The 15,262-nt window shown below is 40.7% G+C and overlaps 1 protein-coding gene across 2 annotated transcripts in view; it reads left to right on the forward strand.

The window, feature by feature from the left end:
- The window catches only part of aplf (aprataxin and PNKP like factor), a 34,167-nt gene that overhangs the window by 6,788 nt on the left and 12,117 nt on the right, over window positions 1-15,262 (forward strand). Inside the window, exons 5-8 of one of the 2 annotated variants that reach the window (XM_049469708.1) lie at window positions 6,002-6,209; window positions 7,412-7,541; window positions 12,686-12,873; window positions 14,292-14,563. In XM_049469708.1, coding sequence (XP_049325665.1) covers window positions 6,002-6,209; window positions 7,412-7,541; window positions 12,686-12,873; window positions 14,292-14,563 — 798 coding nt within the window. The remainder of the gene's footprint in view (window positions 1-6,001; window positions 6,210-7,411; window positions 7,542-12,685; window positions 12,874-14,291; window positions 14,564-15,262) is intronic. The other variant, XM_049469709.1, reaches the window with a different exon arrangement.

Here is a 15,262-nt window from a genome sequence, read left to right on the forward strand (position 1 = left end):
ACATACAGCTCTGAAAAAAATTAGGAGAGCACTTCAGTTTCTGAATCAGTTTCTCTGATTTTGCTATTTATAGGTTTATGTTTGAGTAAAATGAGCTTAGCTGTTTTATTCTATAAACTACAGACAACATTTCTCCTAAATTCCAAATAAAATTATCGTAATTTAGAGCATTTATTTGCAGAAAATGAGAAATGGCTGAAATAACAAAAAAGATGCAGAGCTTTCAGACCTCAAATAATGCAAAGAAAACAAGTTCATATTTATATAAGTTCTAAGAAATCAGTATTTGTTGGAATAATCCTGGTGCTTTTTAATCACAGTTTTCATGCATCTTGGCATCATGTTCTCCTCCACCAGTCTTACACACTGCTTTTGAATAACTTTATGCCTTTTTTTCAAGGCTGTATTTTATGTTTATATTGCTGTGTCTATTGTTACTGTAAGTTAAAAACTCCTTTTTTAGTAATATATAGTATTATTTAATTTCCACTGTAAATTATAATTGAATAAAATAAGAAATATTAGTTTTATAAGTGATTGGGAATCGTTGAGTTCTGGTGTATCCATTAACTGTGTCCTTTCTTAAGTTTAAATGTGGAAAATCATATTTTTGGTCCAGTGTCTGTCAGTGCTAATGATCTGAAGCTGGAACGTATTCTATAGAACTGAGTGATATCTGGACTGTTTCGGCTTTTATTTGATTAAATAAAGCAGATTTTAGGAACGACGTCCATCTGATGTAACATTTGTAACATTCTCTGTGTGTGACTCTCTGTTCCACCTCTCAGCCCTGAGCTCGTCTTCACCCTCTCTCACCTCTCTTTAATCTGGCCTTGCTTCTGTCTCTCTCTGAGTAAACACTGGGGTATCCATGTCTGTTCCTGATGAGCTGGTTTGGCTGCTGTAGTCTGCAGTGTAGCACAGAGCGGTTACAGAGTGCTAACTGACGCTAATTGCTGTAGCCTTGCTGTCAAAACCAATGCATTCAAGATGTGCATCAATTTAAGTGTAGTAGAATTCACACAAAATCACAAGAATTAGACCTTTTTAGTTTTTGTCGTCTCTGTTATAAGCAATTTCCCTTACCGATTTGTTGACTCTGTCACCGACTTGTTTACTCCGTTACACACTTGTTGACTCTCTTACAGAGTTGGTTCGATAACCGACTTGTTGACTCTGTTACCGACTTGTTGACTCTGTTACCGACTTGTTGACTCTCTTACCGACTTGTTGACTCTGTTACCGACTTGTTGACTCTCTTACCGACTTGTTGACTCTGTTACCGACTTGTTGACTCTGTTACCGACTTGTTGACTCTCTTACCGACTTGTTGACTCTCTTACCGACTTGTTGACTCTCTTACAGACTTGTTGGTTTGATTACCGACTTGTTGACTCCCTTACCGACTTGTTGACTCCCTTACCGACTTGTTGACTCTCTTACCGACTTGTTGACTCTTACGGACTTGTTGACTCTCTTACGGACTTGTTGACTCTCTTACAGACTTGTTGGTTTGATTACTGATTTGTTGACTCTCTTACGGATTGGTGACTCTCTTACGGACTTGTTGGTTTGATTACTGACTTGTTGACTCTCTTATGGACTTGTTGACTCTCTTACAGACTTGTTGACTCTCTTACAGACTTGTTGACTCTCTTACGGAATTGTTGGTTTGATTACCGACTGTTTGACTCACTTACTGACATGTTGATTTGCTTACTGATTTTTTATTCGCTTACTGACTTGTTCAATCTATTACCGACTTGTTGGCTCACTTAAGAACTTGTTGACTTGCTTCTTGACTTGTTGATTCACTTTCCAGTATTTTGTAAGGGAGATAGAAATAATAGTAGTGTGTAGTGTGGTGTTACAGATGAACAGATTAGGGTATTTCATACTTTTAACATTTTGTACTCTGTACCTTTTACTTTTATGAGCTTTGGGAAGGAAAAACAGTAGCAGCAGGTGTGTGCGTGTGTGTGTGTGTGTGTGTGTGTGTGTGTGTGATCACTAATTAGTTTATTATGCCATTATATTACCATTATATCTGTGGCACAGAATAGTCCTTAAATAACAGAATCATTAATTACAGTTATTACTATGACAGTATATCATCCAGTACAATATAGTTATTGTGACAGGCCTAGTGTGGGCCAGTCTCTTTCTGCCCTTCAGGCCCTTTTCCCTGAGTTTGGACAGGTGGGAACGCTTACGAGGACTGTGGTCCAGCACAAATGGTGAATTTCGTTCCATGGGGAGCAGATTTTTACGGTGGTTCTCAGCAAACTGAAGAATTAGACATTAAATCGTGTTTTTCTCTCAGTGCACAGCAGCAGTTAAGCTTCTGAAATTGTTTTTATTGCGGACTGCGGAACATATTTTGAAAGGCTGAACAGCCCTATTAGCGAAATTCAGTCTGACAGCCAAGCATAAAGCAGGGAATATTACACAGGGATTAGTGAAGGTGATGTTTAGGTGATGTTTTAAAAGCAATAAAAATGGACAGGCATTATAATCTGAGAAAGAGCCAGCACAGCTGTAATGATGTAGAGATGTAACAGCTGTAGACGACTGGGTCAGAACATTTCAGGAACATTAGGTGGTTATTGTGGTGTTTCTGATGTGCAATTTTAAGAAAATGTATAAAACATTGTAACATCCCAGTTCCAAAGGTCTACAGAGGACTTTTAATTTAAAGTGAAAGTAATAGAAAGTGGAGATGTGCGATGATTGCAAAGCCACCTGAGAAATGGGAAGAGAAATAAGTAAGACAGAAAGAGGAAAGAATATTTAGTTAAGTAGGTTAAAATGTTCCAAAAAAAAATACAATTTAACGAAAAGCCTGTTGTGACAGAACGAAAACCTTCATTTAAGATTTTAAAGCATTGATTATATTGATCAACATTTATAATAGACTCACAAACAACATTAAGAGACATACAAAGCTGCAGTAAAACACATCTGACTGAAATTTACACAGAATAGTAATTTAATTTCTATTTTTGATCCCATTTTCTCCTGATTTACAAGGCCAATAACCCCCTATCACTAGTGATGCCCCAACACAAGGAAAGTGAAGAGTAGCACATGCCTCCTCCGATACATGTGAAGTCAGACTCTGCCTCTTTTTGAGCTGCTGCTGATGCAGCATTGTGAGTAGCATCACAGCTCTAACGCTCGGAGGAAAGCGCAGTGACTCGGTTCTGATACATCAGCTCACAGACGCAGCCATGTGCTGATCCACATCACCCTAGGAGTGATGAGGCGAAAGAGCGGCATCTACTGTACCCACACAGAGCGAGCAAGACCAATTGTGCTCTCTCAGGGTTCCGGCAGCTGATGGCAAGCTGCATGACTGGGATTCGACCCAGCGATCTTCCAATCATACTGGCAGTGCTTTAGACTGCTGAACTCCTCAGAAGCCCCTCTGTCCCATGACTTCTTCCTGATGATGTTCATCTGCTAGAGGAAATGCTCAGGTTACTTTCACGGTAACCTGATTCAAGACTTTTTTGAAGAGGTGATGTCCTTCTTTATCAGACATCGGGTTTATTTCAGCGAGCAAATCCCTGCTCTGCAAAATCCCCTGATCTAAGATATGCTGTTTTCACTAAATGGCTAATAAAAGAGTAGCTTTCCATGTTTTATCTGTAATAAAAGAGTTTTATCTTCAACAGTAGAAATGAAGAAGAAAAGACTGTCTTACTTTTCTTTAAAAGGAGAAAATCAGATACCTGGAAGAGGTAAATCATATCCGACTGGTTGTCTAAACTCTTGTTTCACCCCTCAGGAACAGGAAGTCTAGCTTTACTAACAGTGTGTTAATACATTTATAGGAGGTTTGCCTTGTCTCGATCTGCACAGCATAATTTTCAGTAAAAGCAACCTTTCCAGGTAGTATTCAGTTAGCGACACCAACACAACCACTTATGAAACTGTAGAGGTCACTTTGCAATACCATGGCAACCAACTGTAGTCGCACATTTGCAGCCACACCAAAGTAACCACCTAGTACACCACAGCCACCACTTTGTAATGCCATAACAGTCAGCTACTAATCAATTGCCAACACCCTAGCAGCCATTTGGGATACCATAGCAACCACTTTGCAACACTATGACAGCACATGCAATAAGTAGACCCAAAGCAATCAAACAGCATCTCCATGACAAACACCTGGATTGACAAAGTAGTCCCATAGCAACCACCTGCAGTATCACTGTACCAACCACCGGTATTAGCACCATAGCAGCCACTTAGCACTTCTACAGCAACCACATAGCAACACCACAGCAATCACTTTGAAATGTCATAACAGTCAGCTAGTAACCAATTAACAACACCATAGCAGCCATTTCGAAATTCATTGTAACCACTTCACAACGCCTTAGCAACAGACTGAGGCAGCAAAGCAGTCAGATAGTAACCACTTGTAGCAACACAGTAGCAGCCACTTAGCAACACCAAAGCAACCACATATCAACACCTCAACCACCACTTTGTAATGCCATAACAGTGAGCTAGTAATCAATTGCCAACACCCTAGAAGCCACTTGGGATACAATAGCAACCACTTTGCAACACCACAACAGCACACTGAGGCAGCACATCAATGACCTAGTAAACCCAAAGCAATCAGATACCAACAACTTGTAGTAGCACCGTTGCAGCCACTTAGCATCACCAATGCAACTATCTATAATACTATAGCATTTACTTTACAATACCATAGCAACCACCTGTAGTAACACCAAAGCAACCACTTAGCAGTGGAGTATCAACCACCTAGCAACACCACAGCAACCACTTTAAAATGCCTTATCAGTCAGCGAGTAACCCAATTACCAACACCCTAGAAGCCATTTGGGATACCATAGTTACCACTTTGCAACACTATGGCTGCACACTGAGGCAGAACAGCAATGACCTAGTAAACCCAAAGCAATCAGATTGTAGTAACACTTGTAGTAACACCGTAGCAGTCACTTAGCAATACCAAAGCAACCATCTATAATACTATAGCAGCCACTTTCCAGTACCATACCTACCACCGGTAGTAACACTGTAGCAGGCTTTTAGCAACACCATATCAATCACATAGCAACACTACAGCAACCAGATATCAACACCACAGCAACCACTTTAAAATGCCTTATCAGTCAGCTAGTAACCAATTACCAACACACTGGCAGCCATTTGCGATACCATAGCAACCACTTTGCAACACCATGACAGCACACTCAGGCAGCACAGCAATGACCTAGTAAACCCAAAGCAATCAGATTGCAACCACTTGTAGTAACACCGTAGCAGCTACTTAGCAACACTAAAGCAACCATCTATGATACTATAGCAGCAACTTTGTAGTACCATACCAACCACTGGTAGTAACACCATAGAGACCACTTAGCAACACCAAAGCAACCACTTGGCACTACCACAGCAACACCACAGCAACCACTTTGCAATGCCATATTGGTCACTTAGTAACCAATTACCAATTACCAACACCCTAGAAGCCATTTGGGATACCATAGTTACCATTTTGCAACACCATGACTGCACACTGAGGCAGAACAGCAATGACCTAGTAAACCCAAAGCAATCAGACTGTAGTAGCACTTGTAGTAACACCGTAGCAGTCACTTAGCAACATCAAAGAAACTATCTATAATTTTATAGCAGCCACTTTACAATACTATAGCAACCACCTGTAGTAACACCGTAGCAGCCACTTAGTAATGCCGTAGCAATTAGCTAGTAACCAATTACCAACACTATAGCAGCCAATTGGGATAGCATAGTAACCACTTCGCAACACCATGACAGCACATCAATGATCCAATAAAACCAAAGCAATCAGATAGCATCTCCATTAAAAATAGCTAAAACTTGCTACCCATGATTCTGGTTAAACACATTTTAAAGAAGATTCTTCAAGAGATGCAACAGAAGAACCCTTGAACTTTGAATATTTATCTTGTCTTTATCTGTTTTACAGTAACAGTGAAGGTTTTGAGGAGGAGGAGGGGTCAGCAGACAGGGTGGAGAAGTCTAAACCTCCTCCAGAGAGTGGGGAAACGCTAGAGTACGTTCCTCAGGTCCGGAGCAGCAGCGAGTCTCAAACTCCTGAATTATCAACACTATCAACTCAGGTGGAGGAGAAGGAGGTGGAGCCACACAGACCTGACCCCGCCCCTAGCAGACAGGTGAGCTTTCTGCATTTTTAAAGATATGGATACCGGTTCAACTAGAGATGATTCGGTCTGATTGTGTGGTAATTTCCCCTTAGAAACATTTTGGCATCCTTCAAATGTTGTGATGATACAACAACACTAGAAATGCCAAACCATTTACCATTAAAAAAAATGGGGTACCAACACAACCACCTGGCAACACTTTGGCAACACCTTAGCAACCCCTTGCGACATTTATGAACTGCCTAGCACCCACTCTGTGCAATAACATGGCAACAGTTTAAAATAAATACCATAGCAATCAACTCGTCACACCCATCTAGTGTCTGATTGGCAACACCCAAGCAACCACCAGGGACACCACAATAACTAGTGACTAGCAACCATTTAGCAACACTAAGTATTTGGGGTACCATAGCAGCCAACTAGCAACACCACAGGAGGAACAGCACCTTAATAGCAACATGTGAAGAACCATCTTCTGGGATACCTCAGAGCCTGGCTAGCAACTGTTTAGCAACACCACAGCAACACCTGTGAGACCTTAGCAATAGCAAAAAAAACATTTACTGTACTACTTGAACCATTTGCCAACACAATAGCGTCTAACTTGCGCCTAGAAACACCATAGCAGCCACCTGTGTGTGTGTCTAGGTGCTGCAACAGTATTCAAGGTGGTTGCTATGATGTGGCTTAGTGGGTGGTTGGTAGATGGATATGATGTTGTTGCTAGGTGGTGTTGATATGTTGATTCTAGACGGGTGCTAGACAAGTTTTTGGGTTGCTGCTATGGTTTCTTAAGTGGTTGCTCTGGTATTCCAAGCATTTCCAGGAGTGCATTCTAATAGGGTACCAACACAACCACCTGGCAATGCCTTAGCAACCCCCTGCGACACATATGAGCTGCCTAGCACCAAGATAACTTCCTCCTAGCAACCACTCTAAGCAATAACATGGCGACAGCTTGAAATAAATACCATAGCAATCAACTCGTCACACCCATCTATTGTCCACTTGTCAACACCCAAGCAACCACCAGGGACACCACAACAATGTTATGTTGATTTTAGATGTGTGCTAGACAAATGTTTGGTTTGCTTCTTACAGGCAATTGATTAACAAATCTGTCCTGACTTCAGAATTGGAATAATCTTATTTTTAATCTCGTAATTTTTGATGATCTGAATCGATGTCTCGTTATGTCTTGTGTGCAGGTCGTTAGCGATGTTCCCGGCTGCAGTGCAGCAGGTGATTCAGCCCCTCCGACCCCCCAGAAGACGAGAGTTCTCCCCGCCTGGATGACCGCAGCCGTTCCCGCAGCTCAGAGCCCGTCAACTGCGAAAGGTAACATCACCCTGGCAACTGTTCCACAGCGACGGAGCGCCGTTCCCGTGTTCAGACTGCCTGGAGTGCGTTCTTCAGCGGTGACGTGCTCGTGAACAGTCATGCGGCATTAGCGACGGTCGTCACAGGAACGGACTGGCCTCACTTGGCTTAGTGATGAGCGGGAGGACGAGGTCTCTAATGGCCGCCATCGTCAGCTTTGATCTAGTCATAGTAATTATGCTATTATGAGTTGAGCCAGACCTGAAGATTCATTTGCATTCTGGATCGCCTCTGCTTTTTCCGCCGCACCTGCAGGCTTGTTAGCATGCTAACGCTAACAGGCTGCCTGCTAGGCCAGGGAAAAGACCACTGCAGTACACAGGGTTCATACAGTCATTAAAAACCTGGAAATGTTATGGAATCTTAAAATGACAATTTCCAGGCCTGGATAAGTTTTGGAAAAATAAAAATACCCAGAATGTTTTGGAAAAGTCATGGAAGTTCCCTTTATCAGCAGAGAAAATCTATTTTGAGCTAACAAATACATCAGCTCAGAGTTAATTCAGTAATTTAGCTCTACACAATGTATAATTGTGTAACAACCAACAATAAACAATGCTCTCAAGATCTGACACTCATTTTATTATTTGATTATTGTCTCAGATTCATTTTAGACCTACTATAAATATATTATTATATTATAGTTTTAGTTGATTTATGGTTTTATTGTCCATGTCTGCACTGATGTTTTAAAAATTTGCCTCGAAGGCATGGAAAAATCATAAAAAAAATCATGAAAATGTATTTGTTAAAAAGTGTATGGACCATGAGTACAGTACACTGTCCAGTATTAGGCATACCTAGCTCTTAAGTAATTTAGCATACACTTATCAATCAATCAATCAATCAATCAGCCTTTATTTAATCTCTGAGTACATTGAGGGTGGCCCTCATTTACAATGTAGCTGAGCCAGAATAAATCCATAAAAAGACCCAGCATTTTAATAACATATATAAAATATAAAACAAATAAGATAAAATAATTTAGTTAGAATCATAAAATCATAGGTAAGAAAATCAAAGGTAATCGAAATGATTAGAATGCAACTGCAGATGAATAACTTAGAAAAAATAAATAAAATAAAATAAATAACTAAAAACAATATAAAAATAAAATAAGCTATAAAAAAGGTAACAAGACAGCTAAACAAACCCACGTTTAAAAAATTAACAAAAAAATTAAAAACAACGCAAAGCAAAATATTTTGGAGCAAAAACATGCTTAATGGTTGCTATGTGGCTTATGTGGTGTTGTATAGTATGTGCATTGGTGTTTCTCTGCTACAGTATCCAAGTATCCAGTAATACAGGTCATTGTGATCCTGGGTCATAGCTTTGGGATATATATATATATATATCCCAAAGCTATGACCCAGGATCACAATGACCTGTATTAGTAGTTTTTTCATCCTTTGTTCCTCACATTCCCTCTCAGCTACACTATCATATATATCTATCAACCACTGAGCCACACAATGGCAACCACCTTGGATATTGTAGCCAAGCAACACCACTGCAAACACTATGCTACACCACAGGAGCCACCTAGCAACCACTCAGCATGTTTTTGCCCCAAACTATTCTGATTTTTAGGTTTTTAATCACAGTTTTCATGCATCTTGGCATCATGTTCCCCTTCACCAGTCTTACACACTGCTTTTGGATAACTTTATGCTACTCATTCACCTTCCTCTTGATTATAATCTAGAGGTGTTTAATTTGGTAAAATCCAAGAAACTCATTATTTTTAAGTGGTCTCTTGTTTATTGTGATCCATGACCACAATGACCTGTACTCTTCTATTTGTAGTTTTTTCATCAATTGTTCCTCCCATTAATTCTCAGCTACACTATCACATCCATTTATCAACCACTTAGCCAAATAATAGCAACCACCTTGGTTTTATGTTTTTTGGATACAATCCGGGTTAGCACCCGAACATCCCTTTCAGACAGCTTCCTCTTACAGCGTCCACAGTTAATCCTGTTGGATGTGGTTGGTTCTTCTTGGTGGTATGCTGACATTACCCTGGATACCGTGGCTCTTGATACATCACAAAGACTTAAACTCAATGAAGGCACTCTGAGACATTTTAGCTTAATTCCTATCAAATGGAACCACTGTGTCTGTGTTTCCATGTTTTATTTAGTGTTTTATATCTTTATTTGTATATTGATGATAATGTTGACAGTCTAACAGCCTGTTTACTGTTCACATAACAATAAAACAATAGGGTCTTTTGTTCTGAATCTTCAGTGGTGCTGACAGTTGTAGTATTTGGCGTTTAGTGTAGAGTTATATATCTGTCAGTAAGAGAACAGCAGCAGAAGAAACTGGGTTTAAATCAAACTGACAGGGTTTTAAAGATTAATCCTCTGTTTCTAAACCAGAACAGGATCAGGTTGAGTCTGATACACATGACCCCGGGGTTTAAAGTGTGTGGGAACGGGAGTGTGAGTGTGAGTGAGTGTGTACAGGCGTGTGTGGAAGGAGATATTCTACACAGGCGATTGTGATAAGTGCTCCAGCGGACAGATAGACAGACGGGATGATGAACGCTGGTCTCTGGAAAGAGTCAGCGGCTGTAGATCAGACTGAGTTTGGATTTGCTGCTGAAAGTTTCTCTCGTTTCTCTCTTTCCTAGTGTCTTAAATTCATCCCCCTCTCGGCTGGGCAGCAGATGCTAAGCACAGGCCTATCTGTTTACTTTAGCAGTGCTAGTTTAATCAAAAATTTACTTTAGCAGGGCTGTTCTAATCATGAATTAACCATAACATGCTGTTCTAATCTTAAATTTATCATAGCAGCATTGTTCTTATCACAAATTTATCTTAACAGTGCTGTTCTGATCATAAATGTACCTCAGCATTGCTGTTCTAATCATATATGTACCACAGGAGTGCTAGTCTATTCATAAATTTACCTAAGCAGGGCTGTTCTAATCATGAATTTACTTTAACAGTGCTGTTCTAATCAGACATTTACCTCAGAGGTGCTGTTTTAATGATAAGTGTACCTCAGCAGTGCTATCTGTTTTAATCATTTAATCAATAACTCAGCAGTGCTATTCTAATAATAAATACGTTAGCCGGGCTGTTCTAATCATGAATTTACCTTAGCAGTGCTGTTCTAATCATTAATTTACCCCAGGAGTGCTGTTCTAATCATTCATTTACCTCAGCAGTGCTGTTCTAATCATTCATTTACCTCAGCAGTGCTGTTCTAATAAAAAAAATTACCTTAGCAGTTCTAGTCTATCTCAGTAGTGCTGTTCTAATCATGAATGCACCTCAGCAGTGTTGTTCTTATCATAAATATACCTCAGCAGTGCTGTTCTAAGCATGAATGTAACTCAGCAGTGCAATTATAATCATAAATTTACCCTAGCAGTCCTATTCTAATCATGAATAAACCTCAGCAGTGCTGTTCTAACCCTGGATGTACCTCAGCAGTGCAGTTCTAATCATGAATGTAAGTTAGCAGTGCTGTTCTAATCCTCAAATTTACCTCAGCAGTGCTATTCTAATCATAAGTTTACCTTAGCAGTGCTATTCTAATCATAAATAAACCTCAGCAGTGCGGTTCTAATCATGAATGTAAGTTAGCAGTGCTTTTCGAACCCTGAATTTACCTCAGCAGTGCTATTCTAATCATAAGTTTACCTTAGCAGTGTTGTTTAAATCATAAATGTACATCAGCTGTGCTGTTCTTATCATACACTTACCTCAGCAGCGCTGTTCTAGTCATGAATGTACCTCAGCAGTGCCGTTTTAATCATAAATGTACCTCAGCAGTCTGTCTTTACATTGTATCAACACATTATGCTTTCTGGACAAATTGAAATGCTCCAGATTAGAGTTCAGTAGGTTTTCCCTCTCCGGTAAAGTTGCTGTTTTATAGATTTATAGAGTTTATTGTGCGACAGTGACCATACACAGATCACGTCTGGCAGAACAAATCATACTTAGAGTACATGCGGAAAAGAGGATGGAGGGAAGTAATAAGGCAGCAGCTGGAAAAGATGAATTTATAAGTGAGGGATTTGTAGTATTGGAATAAATATCACTGAGATTTCATCTGGAGATCTGTGGCCTGTGGAGATGATCAGAACCTTGGAACCTTTTAAACCCTTGCTTATTTTTCCCCTGGGAACAGAGTTAGAAGGGAAAGGGGTGATATTCCTCCCCCTAAGATTTGGGAAACCCTTCAAGCACCCGATAGATACATCATCAGGAGTGCTAACGTTCAGCAACCTAGCTGCTGCTGGAGGTTAACTAGTTAACTTTAGGGAGTATTTTATTGTATGTCTTCAGAAAAAGGGGAGATGATGCAGAAATTAATCAATTATTATTGTCCATTCCCTACTTCCTCTGTGATGGGCAGCTTAAATTAGCTTTGATTAGCTTTTATTTTATTTTTCTGTTTTGCCTTAAATGCTGCAGTCCCTGCTTTCTGTCGGACTATTTAAGGTAGAACGGGAAAGTTAGCTAGCTAGCTACTGAGAAAAAGTACAAGCTATCTTTTTAATGCTTGTTATGAAGAATTCAGTCATAAAACACTGAAAAATCTTTACATGAGAGGTAACAAGCTCTATCCCTAAAGGGTAGGAGTAAGGGGTAGGGGTAAGGGGTAGGGGTAAGGGGTAGGAGTCAGTGGTAGGGGTAAGGGGTAGGGGTCAGTGGTAGGGGGTAGGGATACGGGGTAGGGGGTAAGGGGTTGGCGTCAGTTGTAGGGGTCAGTGGTAGGGATCAGTGGTAGGGGTCAGTGGTAGGAGTAAGGGGTATTGGTAGGGGTAGGAGTAAGGAGTATTGGTAGGGGTAGGAGTAAGGGGTAGGGTAAGGAGTATTGGTAGGGGTAGGAGTAAGGGGTAGGGGTAAGGAGTATTGGTAGGGGTAGGAGTAAGGGGTAGGAGTAAGGAGTATTGGTAGGTGTAGGAGTAAGGGGTAGGGGTATAGGGTAGGGGGTAGGGGTAAGTGGTAGGGGTAAGTGGTAGTTGTAGGGCCAAGGGGTGAAATGGGATTGGGCCGAAGTGTTACATAAGGGAATGGCTATGAAGATATTAACAATAATAATGATTCATATTTTTTTATTTATTTATCCAGCAGCTACTAAGCAAACTCCAGCACGAGCTGCTCCAAAGACCACCCAGTCTAAACGGACCCCTGCGCCCAAACGAGCCAGAAACCAGCAGCGTTCATCTGCAGACGAGGAAGAGGAGGAGCTCAGTGATGTGGAACAGAAGCCCAAGAAGAGAGCAAGGAAGTTAAACAGTGACACGGAGGGGAGCCAGGTACTCTAATACACTTATATCTGGTGAATTTACCTGCTTTAAAGCTGCAAAACTGCAAATAGGTTGCAGGATTTGCATCCTATGATTCACAGTAATGATTCACAGTAATGGACGTTTTAAACAGGAAGTGCAAACTTACCTCTATAATGTTACTCTATAACAGTTTATGGTCAAACTAATTGACATTGAGTGACACTAATAGGTGGACCGCGGTCCGGGTCCGAACCCAGGCATTGTTCAATCCAAACCCAAACTGATAAACTACAGAGAAGGATTTAATTCTGACCGTGTTCATTTAAAGCGGCGGAGCGTTTAATGTCTTTATGGTTTACGTGATTTACAGCGCAGTAAACTTACAGACCAATCACGTGTGCTGTAAGATTACCAAATGCTCTCCTCTGCCAATCAGATCTGTGCAGATGCGAGTGCAGTCGGAAAATAAAGCGAGAAAAGATGAGAATACAGATGGTGCGCATCAGAAAAGGGAATTAAAATACTACCTTTATAAAACATATTAACAGTAATGTAACTGATGGGTGTTACTTGGAGGAATTAAAGAGAAACAACCGAGACAAGAGAGCAAAAATATTCCACTTTACTCCACCTGATCAGAACTCCTCAGCAAGAAAAAAACTCACTTGCTCGCAGGCGCTCTCTCTGTGCTCCCAAAACAACCCTACCTCAACACTTAGGCAGCCCGCAGGGGACAAAAAGCATTGGCAACTTCCTCCATCAGTTTTACCCACAGCATAATAAAATCTGATACAGTAATAATATTAAATAAAATAAGCTAATTAAATTTTAAAAAGCTGATATTTTGGCCAAGTTCAGCAAACATTTCTCCATATATTGTATGATTTGTCATTCGTGTAGTTATCATGACAGGCAGGAGCAAATCTAATATAAATACAATTAAATAGAATAAATATAGCATTTTAAAACAAAGTTAACATACAGATTCACATTATTAGACTCGATATGTTAAATTATTGAGGGTGTTTCCTCTTATTGTATGATAGGTTGATAATGTAATTATTGTGACAGGCTTATTTAAAATAATACATATTGTTGAAATATAATAGTATGTGTTATTTGTTTTGTCTTTCAGTTGTCGATGACATTAATAAAACACTGACAGTAGTACGAGGCTTCTTCAGTAAACAGTATATAATACTGAATCTTAACGCGATTTAAAAATGGCGACGGTCCGGACCTTGTCCTGAAGAAATTTTCTCTAACTGGACTGTACTGAATTCTAATTAAATACCCCTGCTTTATCGCATCTGCGTTACACATACTGATAATGTATTGCAAGCAAAAACTATACAATATATTGTGCTATCAATATTTTTTATGTGCTGTTTCTACAGTGCTTTATTTTTTCTGGCAGTAGGTGAATCAGGCATTAACTCTTTCAGCAGGAGCAGGTTAACGCATCGAAGCCCAGGAGAAAGAAGTCAGTGGAGGACCGACTCAGTGAAGACTCTGAACGAGAGGAAGAGGAAAGGAAGATAGCAGAGGATACACCGGTGTCCAGGGCTGGAGGGTCAGCGTCCCAGGCTGAAGACTCCGGAAGCTCTAAGAGCGAGAAGCAGCAGACGCAGGACGAACAGCAGGAGTTGAAGAACAGCAGCAGCAAACCTGAGGGTCCTCGCCGAACACCCTGTCCCTACGGTGCCTCCTGTTACAGGTACAAAACTCACAAAACTCATACAAACATTACTACACCAAACCAGAAACGCATGGGTCAGGATGACCACTATGATTAGGGGAGTGCTGGTTCGAATCCCAGTCATGCAGCTTGCCATCAGCTACCAGAGCCCTGAGAGAGCACAGTTGGCCACAGTTGCTCTCTCTGGGTGGGTACAGTAGATGCCACTCTTGCCCCTCATCACTCCTAGGGTGATGTGGATCAGCACGAGGCTGCGTCTGTGAGCTGTTGTATCAGAACCGAGTCGTTTCGCTTTCCTCCGAGCCTTAGCGCTGTGACGCTACTCGGCATTACTGCATCAGCAGCAGTTCAAAAAGAGGCGGAGTCTGACTTCACATGTATCAGAGAAGGCATGTGCTAGTCTTCACCCTCCTTGTGTTTTTGCACGAATGGGTGGGACAATCGTTTTAGCTAAATTGCATAGAAAAATCTTCAAAAAATATGAATAAAATATGGCCAGTTGGCTTTGTACGTTATCTACATAGTATCTGTATCTTCAAGGCAAGCTCTCAAGACGGCAGCAGTATGTGGACAAGCATTGTCCTGCTGGAAAGATTGGGCCACTGGTTGCAAGACCTCATTAATGTAACATTTTGCATTGTACAAAGTGCCTGTAATGAAGAACAAAGGTGATCTGGTATCGTACACCATGACCCAATAGGCCTGTAGCCTGCTCCT

The sequence above is a fragment of the Astyanax mexicanus genome, chromosome 21, assembly GCF_023375975.1.
Source record: "Astyanax mexicanus isolate ESR-SI-001 chromosome 21, AstMex3_surface, whole genome shotgun sequence".
NCBI lineage: Eukaryota > Metazoa > Chordata > Actinopteri > Characiformes > Acestrorhamphidae > Astyanax > Astyanax mexicanus.